Genomic DNA, 14,646 nt, shown 5'->3' with positions numbered 1-14,646 from the left:
GAGAAATGAAACTTTTTCTTTTTTATTGAATTTGATTTAGATTTAAATGTACTTAAACTTTACTCTTGATTAATTTAAATTTAAATAACCACCATATTGGACAACAGCAATCTAGAGTACAAAAAGTAATAGTATATCAATAGTGATGACAAAATAGTACCAACATCTAATAAGAGCTCACCAACATCTAATAAGAGCTCACCAACATCTAATAAGAGCTCACCAACATCTAATAAGAGCTCACCAACATCTAATAAGAGCTCACCAACATATCTAATAAGAGCTCACCAACATCTAATAAGAGCTCACCAACATCTAATAAGAGCTCACTATTTTCCAGTCATTGTCTAAGGATACTAGCACATTAAATGCGCTCCGTATCTTGCATATACACTACCATTTTCCACGTCTTTTGCGATGAAAAAATAAATTCATGTAAAATAATTGTTTGAAAATAAATAAATGTTACTAACTTCATTACATATTCTGACATCATGTAGTTTCCAAACCTAGATATACTAAAAATTTAATTACCATCAGTCAGTGATTTTTTTTAAACTTAAAAAGGGGTTGGTCCATATCCTCGAAAAGATTAGGAACCAGTGACAAAATACTAGCAGAAGGGCAGATGAAGGAAAAGAAAAAAAACTATCTTCACTTTCAAGTTTCCCCACGTCTTCCCACCCTCTTCTAGGAGAGAAGCCCCAGGAAGCAGATGCTCATTTCTCTTCCTTGTGCCCCTCGAGCAAGGGCAGAGGGAGCTGAGAGGATTAAAGAGAAACTCATTTCTGTTTCCTGCCATTGGAGTGGCACACCATCTACTCGCTCTGCCCCCGGGCCTTCCTGTGCCCACCTCAAGCCCTGGCCTGCATCCATTTCCAGAGGCTGCGGACGTGTGAGTGTGTGGGGGTACCAGGACGGGAGGGGTGTGCAGTTCTACTCACCTGAGCACATCTCCCCCTTGTAGCGGACACAGGAGAAGTCATCACACTCGCAGTACTTGCCCGTGATCTTGCCAAAGTCACTGCTATGGCAGACGCACTGGCCACAGAGACACTCGCCCCGCTGGCTGCAGATGGGCTGGCCCTCCCGGGGGCTACACTCGTCCTGCTGGGAGGGACGGTAGTCCTCTTCTGAGCACTCACACTGGGACCCCAGCCAGCCAGGCCCGCAGCGGCACACCCCACACTCAAAGGTCCCGTTGCCGTTGTTGCAGTGGTGGCTCTGAGGCTCAGCCTGGGCCTGGCAGGCACAGTCACAGTCGAAGGTGACCTGGACGGTGAGGCTGTCTTTGAAGCCCACAGGCTTGATGGTGAAGGACTTCTCCTTCTCCTGGGGGCAGCCACGCACCTTGGCCTCAATGCTGAAGCTCACCTGGATGGAAAGTAAGATCGCATTCAGACACAGGTGGACCCTGTTGACACTCCAGCCCTGGAGGGAAAGAAGCTGTTCCCTGCCCTGCCCAGGAATACCCAAACTGGGTGTCCTGTCCCCCAGCAAGCTGGAGTTCCTCAGCCTTCCCACCACCACGGTCTGCAAAGCCAAAGCAAGAGCCTGGGGATAGTTGTGCACTTGGGACATATCTGGCTGGGTGTAGACATGGTTTACAATCACAGATAGCTTTTTTCTAAAATTCCATATGTGAAAATAAACCAGCTCAAGCAGAAAAGAACCTTTGATCTTACAAACGCTCTGCCGTGGCCAAATAAGCTAGCGGGACTGATTACGTAATATCATCAAGATATACAAAGCACTATTTCACACCACACAGTGGCCAACCACAGGCTCAGAGTCTACTGTGCAATTTCCACAAAACATTTCATCACTTATGCAATCAAACATGTTTCAGGCCAATATTTTTTACATAGGGTGTGTGCACATGTGCCTAGAAGATAGAGAGATGGATGGATGGAAACAGATATATAGACAGAGATGATGTAGATACAGATGATATAGCTATAGATATCCCCTCTTTTTTTCCACCCCTTTCACCAACCCCTCTCCCCTAAGGCAGAAGCAGAGAAGAACCAGCCACTAAGGAGGGAAAACTATAGACGGACTGGAGAGGCAAAATGAACATTTGCATTCTGACGTTCCAGGAGGGTGGGTATTTTGTGTGTGTATGTGTTTATTTTTTTTCCTTTTAATTTTTATTGGGGTATAATTGATTTAAAATGTTGTGTTAATTTCGAGGGTGGCTATTTTTTTATTTTTTTTTTTGCGGTACGCGGGCCTCTCACTGTTGTGGCCTCTCCCGTTGCGGAGCACAGGCTCCGGACGCGCAGGCTCAGCAACCATGGCTCACGGCCCAGCCGCTCCGCGGCATGTGGGATCTTCCCGGACCGGGGCACGAACCCGTGTCCCCTGCATCAGCAGGCAGACTCTCAACCACTGCGCCACCAGGGAAGCCCAACGGTGGCTATTTTTGCCTATTCTGTTTGCTGCCGAATCTTCAGCAGCTGGAACAATGCCTGGCACAAAGTCGGTGGTCAATAAATATTTATAGATGACACTGCTGTTTTACCTTGTGAAGCAAAGAAAGGCATTACCTTAGGGGAGGCTGGAGACCAGTTAGGGGCTGAAGGTAGAAATATTTTCATTTGCAATCAACTGTGCATAAACAGAGGTAACCTAAACGCAAGTTTTTAAAAATCCTGATGGTGAAGTTACTTAACGGATAGAGAAGGTTTAGGCAACAGAAGCCTCAGAGGAAAAGGCTGGCAGCTCCATTACATCTAACTTGTAAGGACGTTCAGAAAGAAGGTACAGGGAAGGGAGGGGTGGGTGCCCACAGACGCTCTGGGGCACAGGCTAAGGTCAGAGCTACAGCCTCAGCCCCTGCCCAGCCCACCTCACCGTGTCTCCAATCTTGAGTCCGACACAAGACTTAAGGCCTGGGATGACCTCGTTGTTGAGACAGGTGGCGTTGAAGGATAAGGACAACTCCTCAGGGAGGTCACGCACTTCCAGCTCTACTTTAGAGCGGATTTTCTGAGCAGAAAAGGGCAAGAGAAGATAAGAAAATCGGCTGAGAGGAAATGAGTAGGAGCCAATTACATCCCAAGCAAAACCTCCCAGATGGTCCTGGACTCACCTGCAGTGCCAGATGCTGAGGTCCACCTGCAAGCTGCCAGAGCATCCCTAGGAGCCTGTTTCCTGCTATATTTCCAGCCCAAGACCTGCTCTCTCTCTTTCTCCACTTGCTTCTAGGTGAGTCTGGGTAAAATCTAAACTAGCTACGCCCTCCTGCAGGACTCACGGACGTGTGAGAAGGGAGTGCTAATACTGGTCACCTTGGCTAGTAGCACTTTCTACCTGATCTTTCATCAACCTCACATTCCCCATGGTTCAGCTCCCTCTCTGCTCTATTGTTGGAGCCCAGATCTCCATCACTCTGCACCCGCCCCCCTCAATTTCAGGGCCCTGCTCGTCCTCATCACCATCCCCATCCTCTCTCTTCCACCTTCTCTAAGCTCTTCCCCCATTGTTCCTAAGCCTCCTGGGCGTTCCTTTCTGAGCCGTTTCTATCTCAGAAGGCTGCAGTCCTCCCAGTGCTGGCTATCACTTCCTGGCCTCTGGAAGAAGAAGAGGAAGGCGGTGAAAGCTGCATGGTGGACTTGCAGCCAGGACTTCCAAATCTGAGCCCTCCTGGGTAATGCCAAGTGAAGTGGACTCTTAGCAGGCCCATTCCCAGTGTAAGACACTTACCCCGTAAGCATCAACAATGAGCTGGAGGACATTGCTGGAATCAGTAGACAGGACCCCCACTGTGGTCCCTGGGATGAGCTCACTATAGTTCTAGAAAGGAAGACAGAGATGTCCGGGCATGACTGATGAAGCTGGTGGTCTCCAAAAGCCCTCCCCAAATCAGACTGAGGGTCTTGAAATGAAACTTGAGGGAAGGATGGGATTTTTTTTTTTTTTTTTTTTGCGGTACGCGGGCCTCTCACTGCTGCGGCCTCTCCCGCTGCGGAGCACAGGCCCCGGATGCGCAGGCCCAGCGGCCATGGCTCACGGGCCCAGCCGCTCCGCGGCATGTGGGATCCTCCCGGACCGGGGCACAAACCCGCGTCCCCTGCATCGGCAGGCAGGCTCTCAACCACTGCGCCACCAGGGAAGCCCAGGATGGGATATTTTACTTGTCACTGCCAGGAATATATCTAGCAGTTTTTCAGCACTGAGCAAAATTATAGAGAACCTCTCACACCCCTCTCCCCACTGAATTACTCCCCTCCACCACTGCAAACATCAACACACCTATCCTGCTAGGTTCAAAGTTGGAGGAGAGAGACCGTCGAGAGGAATCATTAGCTCCTGGGTCTTTCCCAGTTAGGGACCATGGCCAAAGTTGGTGTGGGCTGGTTCCCTGAGACAAGTCCACCCATCACAGGCCCCACTCCCACTCCAGGAAGCCCCAAAGGCATAGTCACCTGGTAGAGATTGACTACATTTTCAGTCACTGCAAAGATCAAATTGATGTTTTTCTGGGACAGCTTCTCGGTCATCAGCCCCAGGGAGGGATAATCCTATGAAAAGAGAGGATGTGATGGTTAGTTAAGAAGTCTATTCACATACATCCATGAATTCTAAGCCTTAGGACTTGGGTGGTTTGGGCCATGGCCCTGACAGTGGTGGGATTTAAACCTTTTCACCCCATGACAATGTGAGGCAAACACAAACCCAGTTGTGAACTCTAAGGATAGATAAAGAGGTACAGGCTGGTAGTGCCAAAACTAAGCACCTCTGTCTTCCTACTCAAATTCAATGCATTCGTACCAAGGAGCAGCTTCCACAGGTCAGGTACTGCCAGACCTCGTTGTTTTCAAGCTTCCTCCCATTTTGCAGCTACTGACAAATGCCTTGGGTTGTTGCTTGCAATCCTTCACCATGTGGTCTCAACCTTCCTTTCCAATCATTCACCTCTCTCCCCCTTCTACTTACCACCGAGCTGGCCCACTGTCTTTCTCCCACCTCGAGTGGCCTTCTTTTTGGTAATGCTCCTCCTTCCTTAGGACCCAGCTCAGGTCCCACCTTCTCCAGGAGGCCTTCCCTGATCATCCCAGTTCATGACGAGCTTTCCTCTTTTGAACACCTAAAATCCTCATCAACTATTCTATCCAGTTAGCTGTAATCATGCATCTTCTCTTATTGGTACCACATCTCCTCAACTAAACCAAAATCTCCCTAAGGGTGAGACCTTATATAGTCTTATTATCTTGGCCCCTGGTAAGGCCCTGCATAGACTAGGTGTCAATCATTACAGACTCACCCATTGCCTGGTAGTGCTCAACCTGTATATGGCTGACACCAAAGAATTCAAGCCAAAATGGGGGTGCTGGTAAATTATGAACATGTCCCTGGAATCCTAGACCTTTCAGGGAGCTCATGAGATCATGTAACTCAGGTTCCTTTTCACAGCTGTACCTTTAAGCCACCTAGATGAGGTAGTTGCTACACTGTCTTTAAGAAATGAAGAGTTCACACCTCTAGATACTCAGGGTGGCAGCATTCTGCAGGGCTCTACGTTCTCTTTATGGCTTACTGCAATTCCTCCTGTTTCAATGTAAACTCCTCTCCTCTTATTTAACCTTCTACGGTTAGATGAAAACAACTTATACAGAAAACAACTTATAAGAAGCCTTCTCATACAGAGCAGTGATTACCAGAGGGGAAGGGGTTGTGGGGAGGGAGAAATAGATAAAGGGGATCAACTGTATGGTGACAGATGGAAACTAAATTTTTGGTGGTGAGCACGCTGTAGCGTACACCAAAGTAGAAATATAATGTTGTACCCATGAGACTTATATAATGTTATACACCAATGTTACCTCAATAAAAAATAAATTAAAAAAAAAGTCTTCTCATGGATCAGCTAAAGCATCCTTTAGCCTTCTTTTATTCCAGCTAAAGGACTCTGAGCCCTTTAACGTTTCCTCACAGGACTGGCTTTCTATGCTTTTGAGGATCTTTGTCTCTTTTTCCTCTGTCTTCTTCCAATAACCACAAGTGAGCATGATATTCCAAGAGGGGCTAATCCATGCACAGTCGACAGGATGGCCTGCTTTCCAGCTGGACCTGCAGAAGTCCTCTGGGTCCACTCTGGATGCCATGACGATGCTGCTGGTGCTGGAGGCAGTGGTAACACCGACCACAGTCAGGACCATCTCTAGTGGCTGTACAGGTGGCACCCTGGATGAGGGTGTCCAGTAGGTGGGAGAGGTGAGGGCGGGCTGAAAAGAGCCCTGAGCCTTGCCCAGAGGAAGGGCTGCCATTTTCATATTCACACAAAGACTGCCTGGGTTAGGGCAGTCCTGGCCATAGTGAATAGGAACCATAGGTGGTACCGAGAATCTCACCATGGTAGTGGAGGCAGCATAATGGTTGTCACTGCCCACGTGACACTGCCCATCGTTGGGCTGGACGATGCCTGCCAGCCTTCCATCCAGCGCTATATGGGTCTTGGCATCAGTGGTAAACACCAGCAAGTGGGAGGCATCATTCCTCCAGCCAATCTTCTCCTGTTAAAAAAAAAAAAGGCAAAAGAGAGACAGCGACTTTAGCCATGTCACTGATACAAAACAAAGACCCAAGAAGCTCCCCATCTGAAGGGCTAGACAAGTTGTCTTGGAGAAGGGCCTCAGTCCTAGTCCTTGGAACATAAGCTGGAGTTTTCCAACTCAGGGGTTTCTGTTCTCTTAAGAAAACAGTCTCAGGGCTCATTACTTCAAGCAGCTGAAAGACACCTACTTCAACTCCAAAGAGAACTTCTTCAATGATAATCACATGGCCCATCTAGAAACCCATCTGCATCTGCAGAGCTGGGCTGGGCTAGAAGAAATCCCATCTGGACATCTGCCCACTTTGCTGAGGTTAGGTGAACCCAGCCTTGACTCTGACACACTTCCAGAGAAGATCCTCCCCCCAGAAAACATCTGGGACCACTGAGGTTCCCAAAAGTATCAGCTCTGGCCAGGGAGCGGATACAAGCAGAGGCTGCTGATCGGGAGCAACCTGTTGCTCAAATTGTACAAATTGTACAAAGCTCTGCCTAGTTCCTATCTCGTAGTTCACATAGAAATCCCCGCAGGTGAGCCACTTCCCTCCCCGTTTTGATCTGCACCACCCACACCTGGCACTCCACGCCCTCCAAACCTACATCACAGACGGTAGCCTGCATGATGGCATCAAAGCCACCCTCTGGGGCATCTCGGTTTCGTGACACACTCTGCTTCTTCACCTCCTCATTGAAACGGGTCACCTGGTCAGTTAGCGTCAGCACGTGTTTGTAGCCAAACATGGGCAAACAGGTGGTCTTCATACTGGGGAGGGAAGGAATGATTTAAGCAGACATCTGATGGAAAAGGCTGCATGAGGAGTGGGAGGGAAAAGAGGGGGACAGATATAGACAGTGGAATGCCCAGGCGAGTTCTATACAACTACCATTACCCAGACAGGTTAGACTCCAAACCCTTCAAATTACCTAGGCATCACATTGACCTAATCTCCAGCTAGATCAGAGGATAAGGGAGCGAACTGTGGAACCAGACTACCTGGGTTCAAATCCCAGCTCCCTGACTTACTAGTCATGGAACCCTAGGCAAGCTTCTCTATAACTAACCTATAAAGAAATGGGGACATGATAACACATATCTCATGAGAGCTGTGAGGCTTAAATGAGTTAATAGATGTAAAGCTTTTAGATCAGAGTGAGGCTCTAGTTGTTGTTGCTATCACTTTATATTTAACACTTCTCTAAAGTAACATTAACACAACAACAAAGCAAAAGTTCATCAATAACTTAATGTCCCTGAACTATCAATAAATTGATAGATCTGTGCCGAACAGGAGCATTTCTGTCCCCAGTCCAATGGTTTGTTTAATTGATGGCTGACACAATTTCTGGGGAACCTTACAATCCAGACAGAAGGTTAAAAAGGCACATCATATAACTCTCGAGTCTAAAAAGTAAATTCATACCTCGTCAGGCTCGGTAACCATCATTTTAAATCATAATCCATGGATTTGCATAGTCTCCAACAAATAAATAAGCCATTCAGTTGTAAGTCCAACTCTCAACAGAGGGACACATCAACTTATGCTCTTAGAGGGTTCAACAAATATCATTTCCACTCTTTCCTATGCCTCTAGGACTTAATTTCTTGCATTTTAACCCTGCAGGACTCATATCCTGAATAACGAGGACAATAGCAATGGAATCAATCATTCTGAAATCATAACTCCTCTATCCACTTATACTATTTATTCGTGGCCTAGACCAAGAAGCTGATGGATTTCCTTTCTAGGTCTCCAAACAGTCTTGGACTCTATTAATGCAACACTCCAGATCAATGGGTTGGCCCACTTGCCGGACAGGGAGACCATGGTAGAGAGGAGATATGATTTGGCCAGAAGGCAGCCAACAAAGCTACCCTAGACTAGAAAGAGGAAGCAGGACTTGGATTTGTCTGGGGCAACGGGGAGAGATGCTGCCCTGGCTTCTAGAAGAGAGACTTACTCATAGCAGGGGTTTCTGAGGGCCTCTGGTGGGGAGATGTACATGTATGGTGAAACGGGCTTGTCCACAAAGGCCCCGAAGCCAATCCGCAGGTTACTGGTGAGCTTACGCATCTGGGAGGCCAGCTTGGTACCCAGGTTCTGGATGCTCCACAGATCATCCTTCATGGAATAAGACAGGTCCATTAAGTAGTAGATGTCCACAGGGTAATCCTCCACCTGCCGAACTTGGACGGAGAAATTCTTCGAATCATCTGCAAGGCAGAAGGACGTTAATTCTTCGCCTCTTCTCCCTCTAAGACTTAAGTAGATTTGGACACAGCTGGGATGAAGTAACTTCCCCCCCACCCCCCGGCACCACTCGTCTTGTGGGATCTTAGTTCCCCGACCAGGGATTGAACCCGGGACCTGGCAGTGAAAGCGCCAAGTCTTAACCACTGGACCTCCAGGGAATTCCCTGAAGTAACTTTTTAATCAAACCAAACTTGAAAGCCCTGGTCCCTTTTCCTCTCCCCTTGCAATTCTATTCCTCTTCCAATCTCTTGACCCTCCTACTTTTAACCTCTTTTTTTTTGCTGTACGCGGGCCTCTCACTGCTGTGGCCTCTCCCGTTGTGGAGCACAGGCTCCGGACGCGCAGGCTCAGCGGCCATGGCTCACGGGCCCAGCCGCTCCGCAGCATGTGGGATCTTCCTGAACCACGGCACGAACCCGTGTCCCCTGCATCGGCAGGCGGACTCTCAACCACTGCACCACCAGGGAAGCCCTTAACCTCTTCTTTTCCATTCTAAAAGTCTCCACCCTCTCTAAATCCTCATCTGTCTAGTCCTCTGGGTCCCAAGGGTCTACCACCCTGAGTCACAGAAGTGTTGGCAGTTATTACACTTCAGACTCTGTAAAAGGTAGGAACTATGTCCCACCCTTCTCTGAATCCCATAGTAACCAATATACGCCTTGCACGTAGAAGGTACTTTCTTAAATTCTTGACTTAATTGAAAAGTCAAAATGAGTGCTTCAGAAAAGCCTGTCTCTGGACTTCCCTGGTGGCGCAGAGGTTAAAAGTCCACCTGTCAACACACGGGACACGGATTCAATCCCTGGTCCGGGCAGATCCCACATGCCACGGAGCAACTAAGCCCGTGAGCCACAACTACTGAGCCTGCGCTCTAGAACTGGCAAGCCACAACTACTGAGTCCACGTGCCACAACTACTGAAGCCCGCATGCTGAGAGCCCATGCTCTGCAACAAGAAAAGCCACCGCAGTAAGAAGCCCGCACACTGCAACAAAGAGTAGCCCCCTCTCGCTGCAACTAGAGAAAGCCCGCATGCAGCACAAAGACCCAATGGAGCCAAAAATATTTTTTTTTAAAAAAGCCTGTCTCTTAGCCTAGTCCTTCCCCCCTCTGAAGGTCTCCTGCCCTATTTTCTGTGCCCCCATGCATGCCCTGCCCCAATCTTACATGGAAAACGAGCTTACAATTTGCTTTCTCATCTTAGACTCACTTGAGCTTCAATAAAAAGCTATGTGCTGGGTAAAACAGGCATTGGGGGAAAGAAGAAACAAACATTTTTTGTGTACCTACTAAGTTAGAAGGGTTAAGTAACTTGCCCAAAGTCAAATAGCTAATATATGGAAGAGTCAAGATTCAAACTCAGATCTTCTGACTTCAAGACCCCAAACCTTCCACTTTCTTCCATTCTCCTGCCCACATTTCCCTCCACATCCTTCTCTTCCCACCCCAATTCCACTGTGAGCTACTTCTGCAGGAACCCCACCTGGCCGTAGCCGGAGTGCAATCCTCTGGGGACTGACTTGAGTGATCTGGGAGCTGTCTCCAGAGCCCTTGTCACTGAGGGGCCTGGCCTCCAGGATTCTGGCCTCGCTGATGGGGAACTCGATGGACTCCAGGGCGCAGTCATCCTTCAGCAGATTCTCCTTCAGGTTACAGCGGGGCGAGCCCGGAGGCAGAGCCTGTAAGACGAGAGGAAGCCCTGTGATCAGAGCTACGGTGGTTCTCTGCTTCCTGCAGGCTCTGCCACATCCTAGCAGCCTAGAGCTTACCCAGCACTTTGGAGCCAAACCAACATAAATGAACTCGTGCGGTCCTTCCTAAGATAGCCCCTAGGCCTGTTGTACAGAAGGGGGAGACTGAGGCATCAGAAAGGTTGGGTGGGTGCCTGCTCATGGATGGGTAGGTAGGAAGAGGAACAGTACAGTAAGAGGCCTGTTGGACCAGTGTTTTTCAAACTGTAAAATGCAACCCGCCTGTGGGTCTCAAAAATCAATGTAGTAGGTCTCAACCACCAATTTATTAAAATGCAACATAACAGAATAGAAAGTATCAAAGTGTGTAAGTGGTAAAAGTAAATATTGTTTTGGGAAAGGTTTATTTATTTTTTAAGTTTAAATCTTTTTTAAGCTTCTTTTGTTTAATATTTAGTTTTTATTTTATTCGTTTATTTTGGCTGTGCCAGGTCTTAGTTGCGGCACAAGGGATCTTCATTGTGGCAGGCGGGCTTCTTAGTTGCAACATGCGGGATCTAGTTCCCCCACCATGGATCAAACCTCGGGCCCCCTGCGTTGGGAGCGTGGAGTCTTACCCACTGGACCACCAGGGACGTCCCGGGAAAGGTTTATATGTTGGGGAGTAGGGTATAATATGTATAATAAATAATGATAACAATGTATGTCTTTCTGTAAGTGAGGGTCAAAACAGTTTGGAAGGCACTGTGTTGAAACACTGGCTGGGGTGTGAGATCCACGAGGGCAGGGACTATGTGTGTCTCACTTCCCCTCTATTCCCAGCACACAACGCGAGACTGACAACTAGGTGATGGGGGGAGGATATGGGGAAGCAGCAGAGAGTAGGCGCTAAGAGCACAGATTGGCTGAGACTATATCTCAGCATTGCCTCTTACTAGCTGGTTACTAGGGCGAGTCACCTAAACTCTCCAGGCTTCGTTTCCTCACCTATAACATGAAAATAATAATAGCCCCAGCTTCACAGGGATGTTCTGCAAGACCATATAAGACAGTGTGTGTAAAACACATAGCACGGTGCCTGCCATAGTGTAAATGCTCAATAAATCTTAGCTATTATTGTAAGATGTTCTATAAATAGTTCCTGGATAAATTAATTTTGAATAAACTTCACAAGCTTAGGCAAATCCCATGATGTCAAGCCACTGATCAGAGCCTGTCCTATCACTTTCAGCTTCCTCCCTCACCCTGGCCAAATGGCAGACTGAGTGCCCTTCCAAACACCCCGGTGTGTATCCCACAGCCCTCTGGGGCTCGGTGTGTGTTTCCACCTGAGTATTGAACGGGGGACATGCTGCATTGGAATGAACGCTAGAAATCAGGAAATGGGTTCAATCCTAGGTCTGCCACTAACCAGCCTGTGACCTCAGATAAGTCATTTCACTCCACTGAGCCTCAGTTCCCTCACCTGTTCACCCCTGTTAAAGGGGTTAGATGACATGGTGTTCTCAGTCCCTTCCTGCTCTGACATTCAGCAAACTTAGCCAGCACCGTGTGGGCGCAAGCCCATAAGGGCTTCTTGCCAGGCTGGGGGAACTGCCTGCAAAGCTAGAAAACCCCTCCTTGGACCTATTTCGAAATATCTAGGCCTTCAACCCCACAATCCCCCACATCCCTACCCACCCCCTCTCACACCACTTCCAGAAGTCAGCTGAATAACCCACACCAATATCCCAGAACAGCCAGTGTTAACATTTATGGAGTACTCACTGCATGTCAGATACCAGAAGAAGCACTTTACATGGATTATTGCAATCCTCCTGATCACGGTTCTGGAATGCTGGAATTATTATTATTGTACAAATTACAAACCTGAGGCTTGGAGGTTTCACAAATGAGGAACCCAATCTTACAAGTAAGAAATCGAAGGTCTGGAGAAATTAAGTATTTTGCCCAAAGCTACAGAGCTAAGAAGTGGCAGAAGTGAGATGCTGACTGGATTGTCTGACTGTAATTATCCTCATAAAATGGTACGTTGTATTGCATTCTGTGTAGAGCGGGAATCAAGGCAGAGAAGCAGGAATGTAGAAGAAACAGTCCCGGGAACAGCCACACCTGAGAATGCACCAGGTAGGGAACAGGATGCAAGATGGGGATACGGGAGGTGTGGGAAGGACAGATAACATTCTGCCTCCTCAGCCCCTCAGGTGACTGGAAGCCATGTTTCCAGGAGAGGGACTGGGCCACAAGGAGACATCCATACTCAGAAACTCAGGAGTCTGTAGCTTAAACCCCTCCCGATGCCCGACGCCCCTCTCCCACTCCTGCCCAGCCCTCCTCTGATAGGCAGAAAGGCTTCCCCATGTGGATGGGACCATGAACAACACCAACAGTACTACAGACTGAATGTGTGTCCCCCCAGAATTCATATATTAAACCCTAATCTCCAAGGTGGTGGTATTAGGAGGTGGGGTCTTGGGAGGTGACAGGTCATGAGGTGGAGCCCTCACGAATGGGATTGTGCCCTTATTTTAAAAGAAGGCCCCAGACATCTCCCTGGCCCCTTCCACCATGGGAGGACATGGTGAGGAGACGGCCATCGATGACACTGAATTTGCTGCTACTTTGATCTTGGACTTCCTAGCCTCCAGAACTGTAAGAAATAAATGTTTGTTGTTTAGCCAGGCTGCCTGTGGTATTTTTGCTACAGCAGCCTGAACGGACACAAATGGCATGAGGACCGCCCTAGCCCGGGCAAAATGTGGAAAGAGCTTCCGGAAGCCAGCAGCTTCCTTCTTCCTCTTCACGGGTCTGAGGTAGAGAAACCATTTCCCATCAGCAATGGGAAATGGTACATGAGACTTAATCTTCCTGGTTCAGAAGATCCCAACAGGACATCAGAGCTCCTCAGAGAGATGAAGATGCCCTCCCCTCACCCAGCCAGGTCCCTCTGCCAGGGACAGAATGGCAGAAGGGAGAACTCACGAACACTGCACGTTTTTGTGCCCCAATTCTTGCTGCTTCTGTCCATCTCTCCCAATCCTTCTCTCTCAGGAAGCAGTCTCTTTCTTGCTCAAAAAACTCCCTACTGTATCTCTGATTCCAGGGTCCCACAAAACCCCAGAGAGAAAACCTTCCAAAAAAGGCAATGACTGGATGGACCGAGATGCCCTGAGTTGCTGATCCTTTCCAGGACTAAGACAGATGCTGAAGGAGAGAGAGGGAAGGGGGAGACCAGGAAACAATGAGAACAGCAAGGCCATTGTGTATCTTCAGGCTGCATCGGTGCAGGGAGAGAATATCTTGGCGGGGGTTTCCTGACTCCCATTTCCTAACGTGGCAGTGTTTATTAGAAGAAAGTCTGAAGTGCCAAGCCTTGCTGACAGTGCTTATGGTTTGTTATGAATTTCCGAAGAAATCTAAACACTAAGAAACAAAAACTGTCTCCTTCCCTCCCTCTCTGGTCGCTGACTGACATCAGGGGTCAGGCCTGCTCCTCAGCCACGCTCGCCCTGAGAGCCTGCTGTCCCGAAAGGACACCAAGGCACTGACCTCAACACATCTGGGCCACATTCCTTTCTTAATAACCCAGGCTGAGAAGGTAAAAGGAATGTGTCCAGGTTACTCAGAGAGAAAGCTGGAAGGAGGGGGGGAGGAGTGTTCAAGTTCCAGTTCCCAGTGAAACCAGATGTTACACAAAAAGGGCAAAGATAACCAAGCCCCAGGGGGAGAGCCAGAGCACAGCAGTGGGAGGTCCCACCCCATGTGCAGTGTGAGCTGAACTCCCGCCCTCTCCTGGCGGGAATTCAGCTCTTAGTCCCATTCTCCATTAATCCCATTTTAGAAACTGGGAAAGGACAGCATGAATAACTGTCATTATTCTACTTATTTCACAGGGTTGGACAGGGGATAAAACTGTGAAATGCTTTCAAAATATAAAAATCTCAACGGAAGTCAAATATACTCAAATCCTTTTGATCTGATATAAACAAACAGATTCAAATAGGCGACTCTTTTCTACTATTACCATTCTAACTACTGCTATTATTGCATACTCTTTCTTGGAGGACAAGGAACAATAGGTGGTGGTACATTTTATTTCCCCAGAGTGCTAACAAATGCCTCCAATCCAAAAAAATGAACATTGTTCT

At 48.1% G+C, this 14,646-nt stretch overlaps 1 protein-coding gene across 1 annotated transcript in view; it reads right to left on the bottom strand.

Moving 5' to 3' along the window:
- Positions 1 to 14,646, bottom strand: part of ITGB3 (integrin subunit beta 3) — a 52,400-nt gene that overhangs the window by 18,724 nt on the left and 19,030 nt on the right. Inside the window, exons 3-10 of the mRNA XM_060134771.1 lie at positions 10,291 to 10,486; positions 8,516 to 8,768; positions 7,157 to 7,319; positions 6,357 to 6,518; positions 4,431 to 4,526; positions 3,709 to 3,798; positions 2,857 to 2,991; positions 945 to 1,374 (exon numbers count right to left, since the gene is read on the bottom strand). Coding sequence (XP_059990754.1) covers positions 945 to 1,374; positions 2,857 to 2,991; positions 3,709 to 3,798; positions 4,431 to 4,526; positions 6,357 to 6,518; positions 7,157 to 7,319; positions 8,516 to 8,768; positions 10,291 to 10,486 — 1,525 coding nt within the window. The remainder of the gene's footprint in view (positions 1 to 944; positions 1,375 to 2,856; positions 2,992 to 3,708; positions 3,799 to 4,430; positions 4,527 to 6,356; positions 6,519 to 7,156; positions 7,320 to 8,515; positions 8,769 to 10,290; positions 10,487 to 14,646) is intronic.

The sequence above is a fragment of the Lagenorhynchus albirostris genome, chromosome 20 (genome assembly GCF_949774975.1).
Source record: "Lagenorhynchus albirostris chromosome 20, mLagAlb1.1, whole genome shotgun sequence".
In the NCBI taxonomy this organism is placed as follows: Eukaryota; Metazoa; Chordata; class Mammalia; order Artiodactyla; family Delphinidae; genus Lagenorhynchus; species Lagenorhynchus albirostris.
This window is presented reverse-complemented; position numbering and strand designations above follow the sequence as displayed.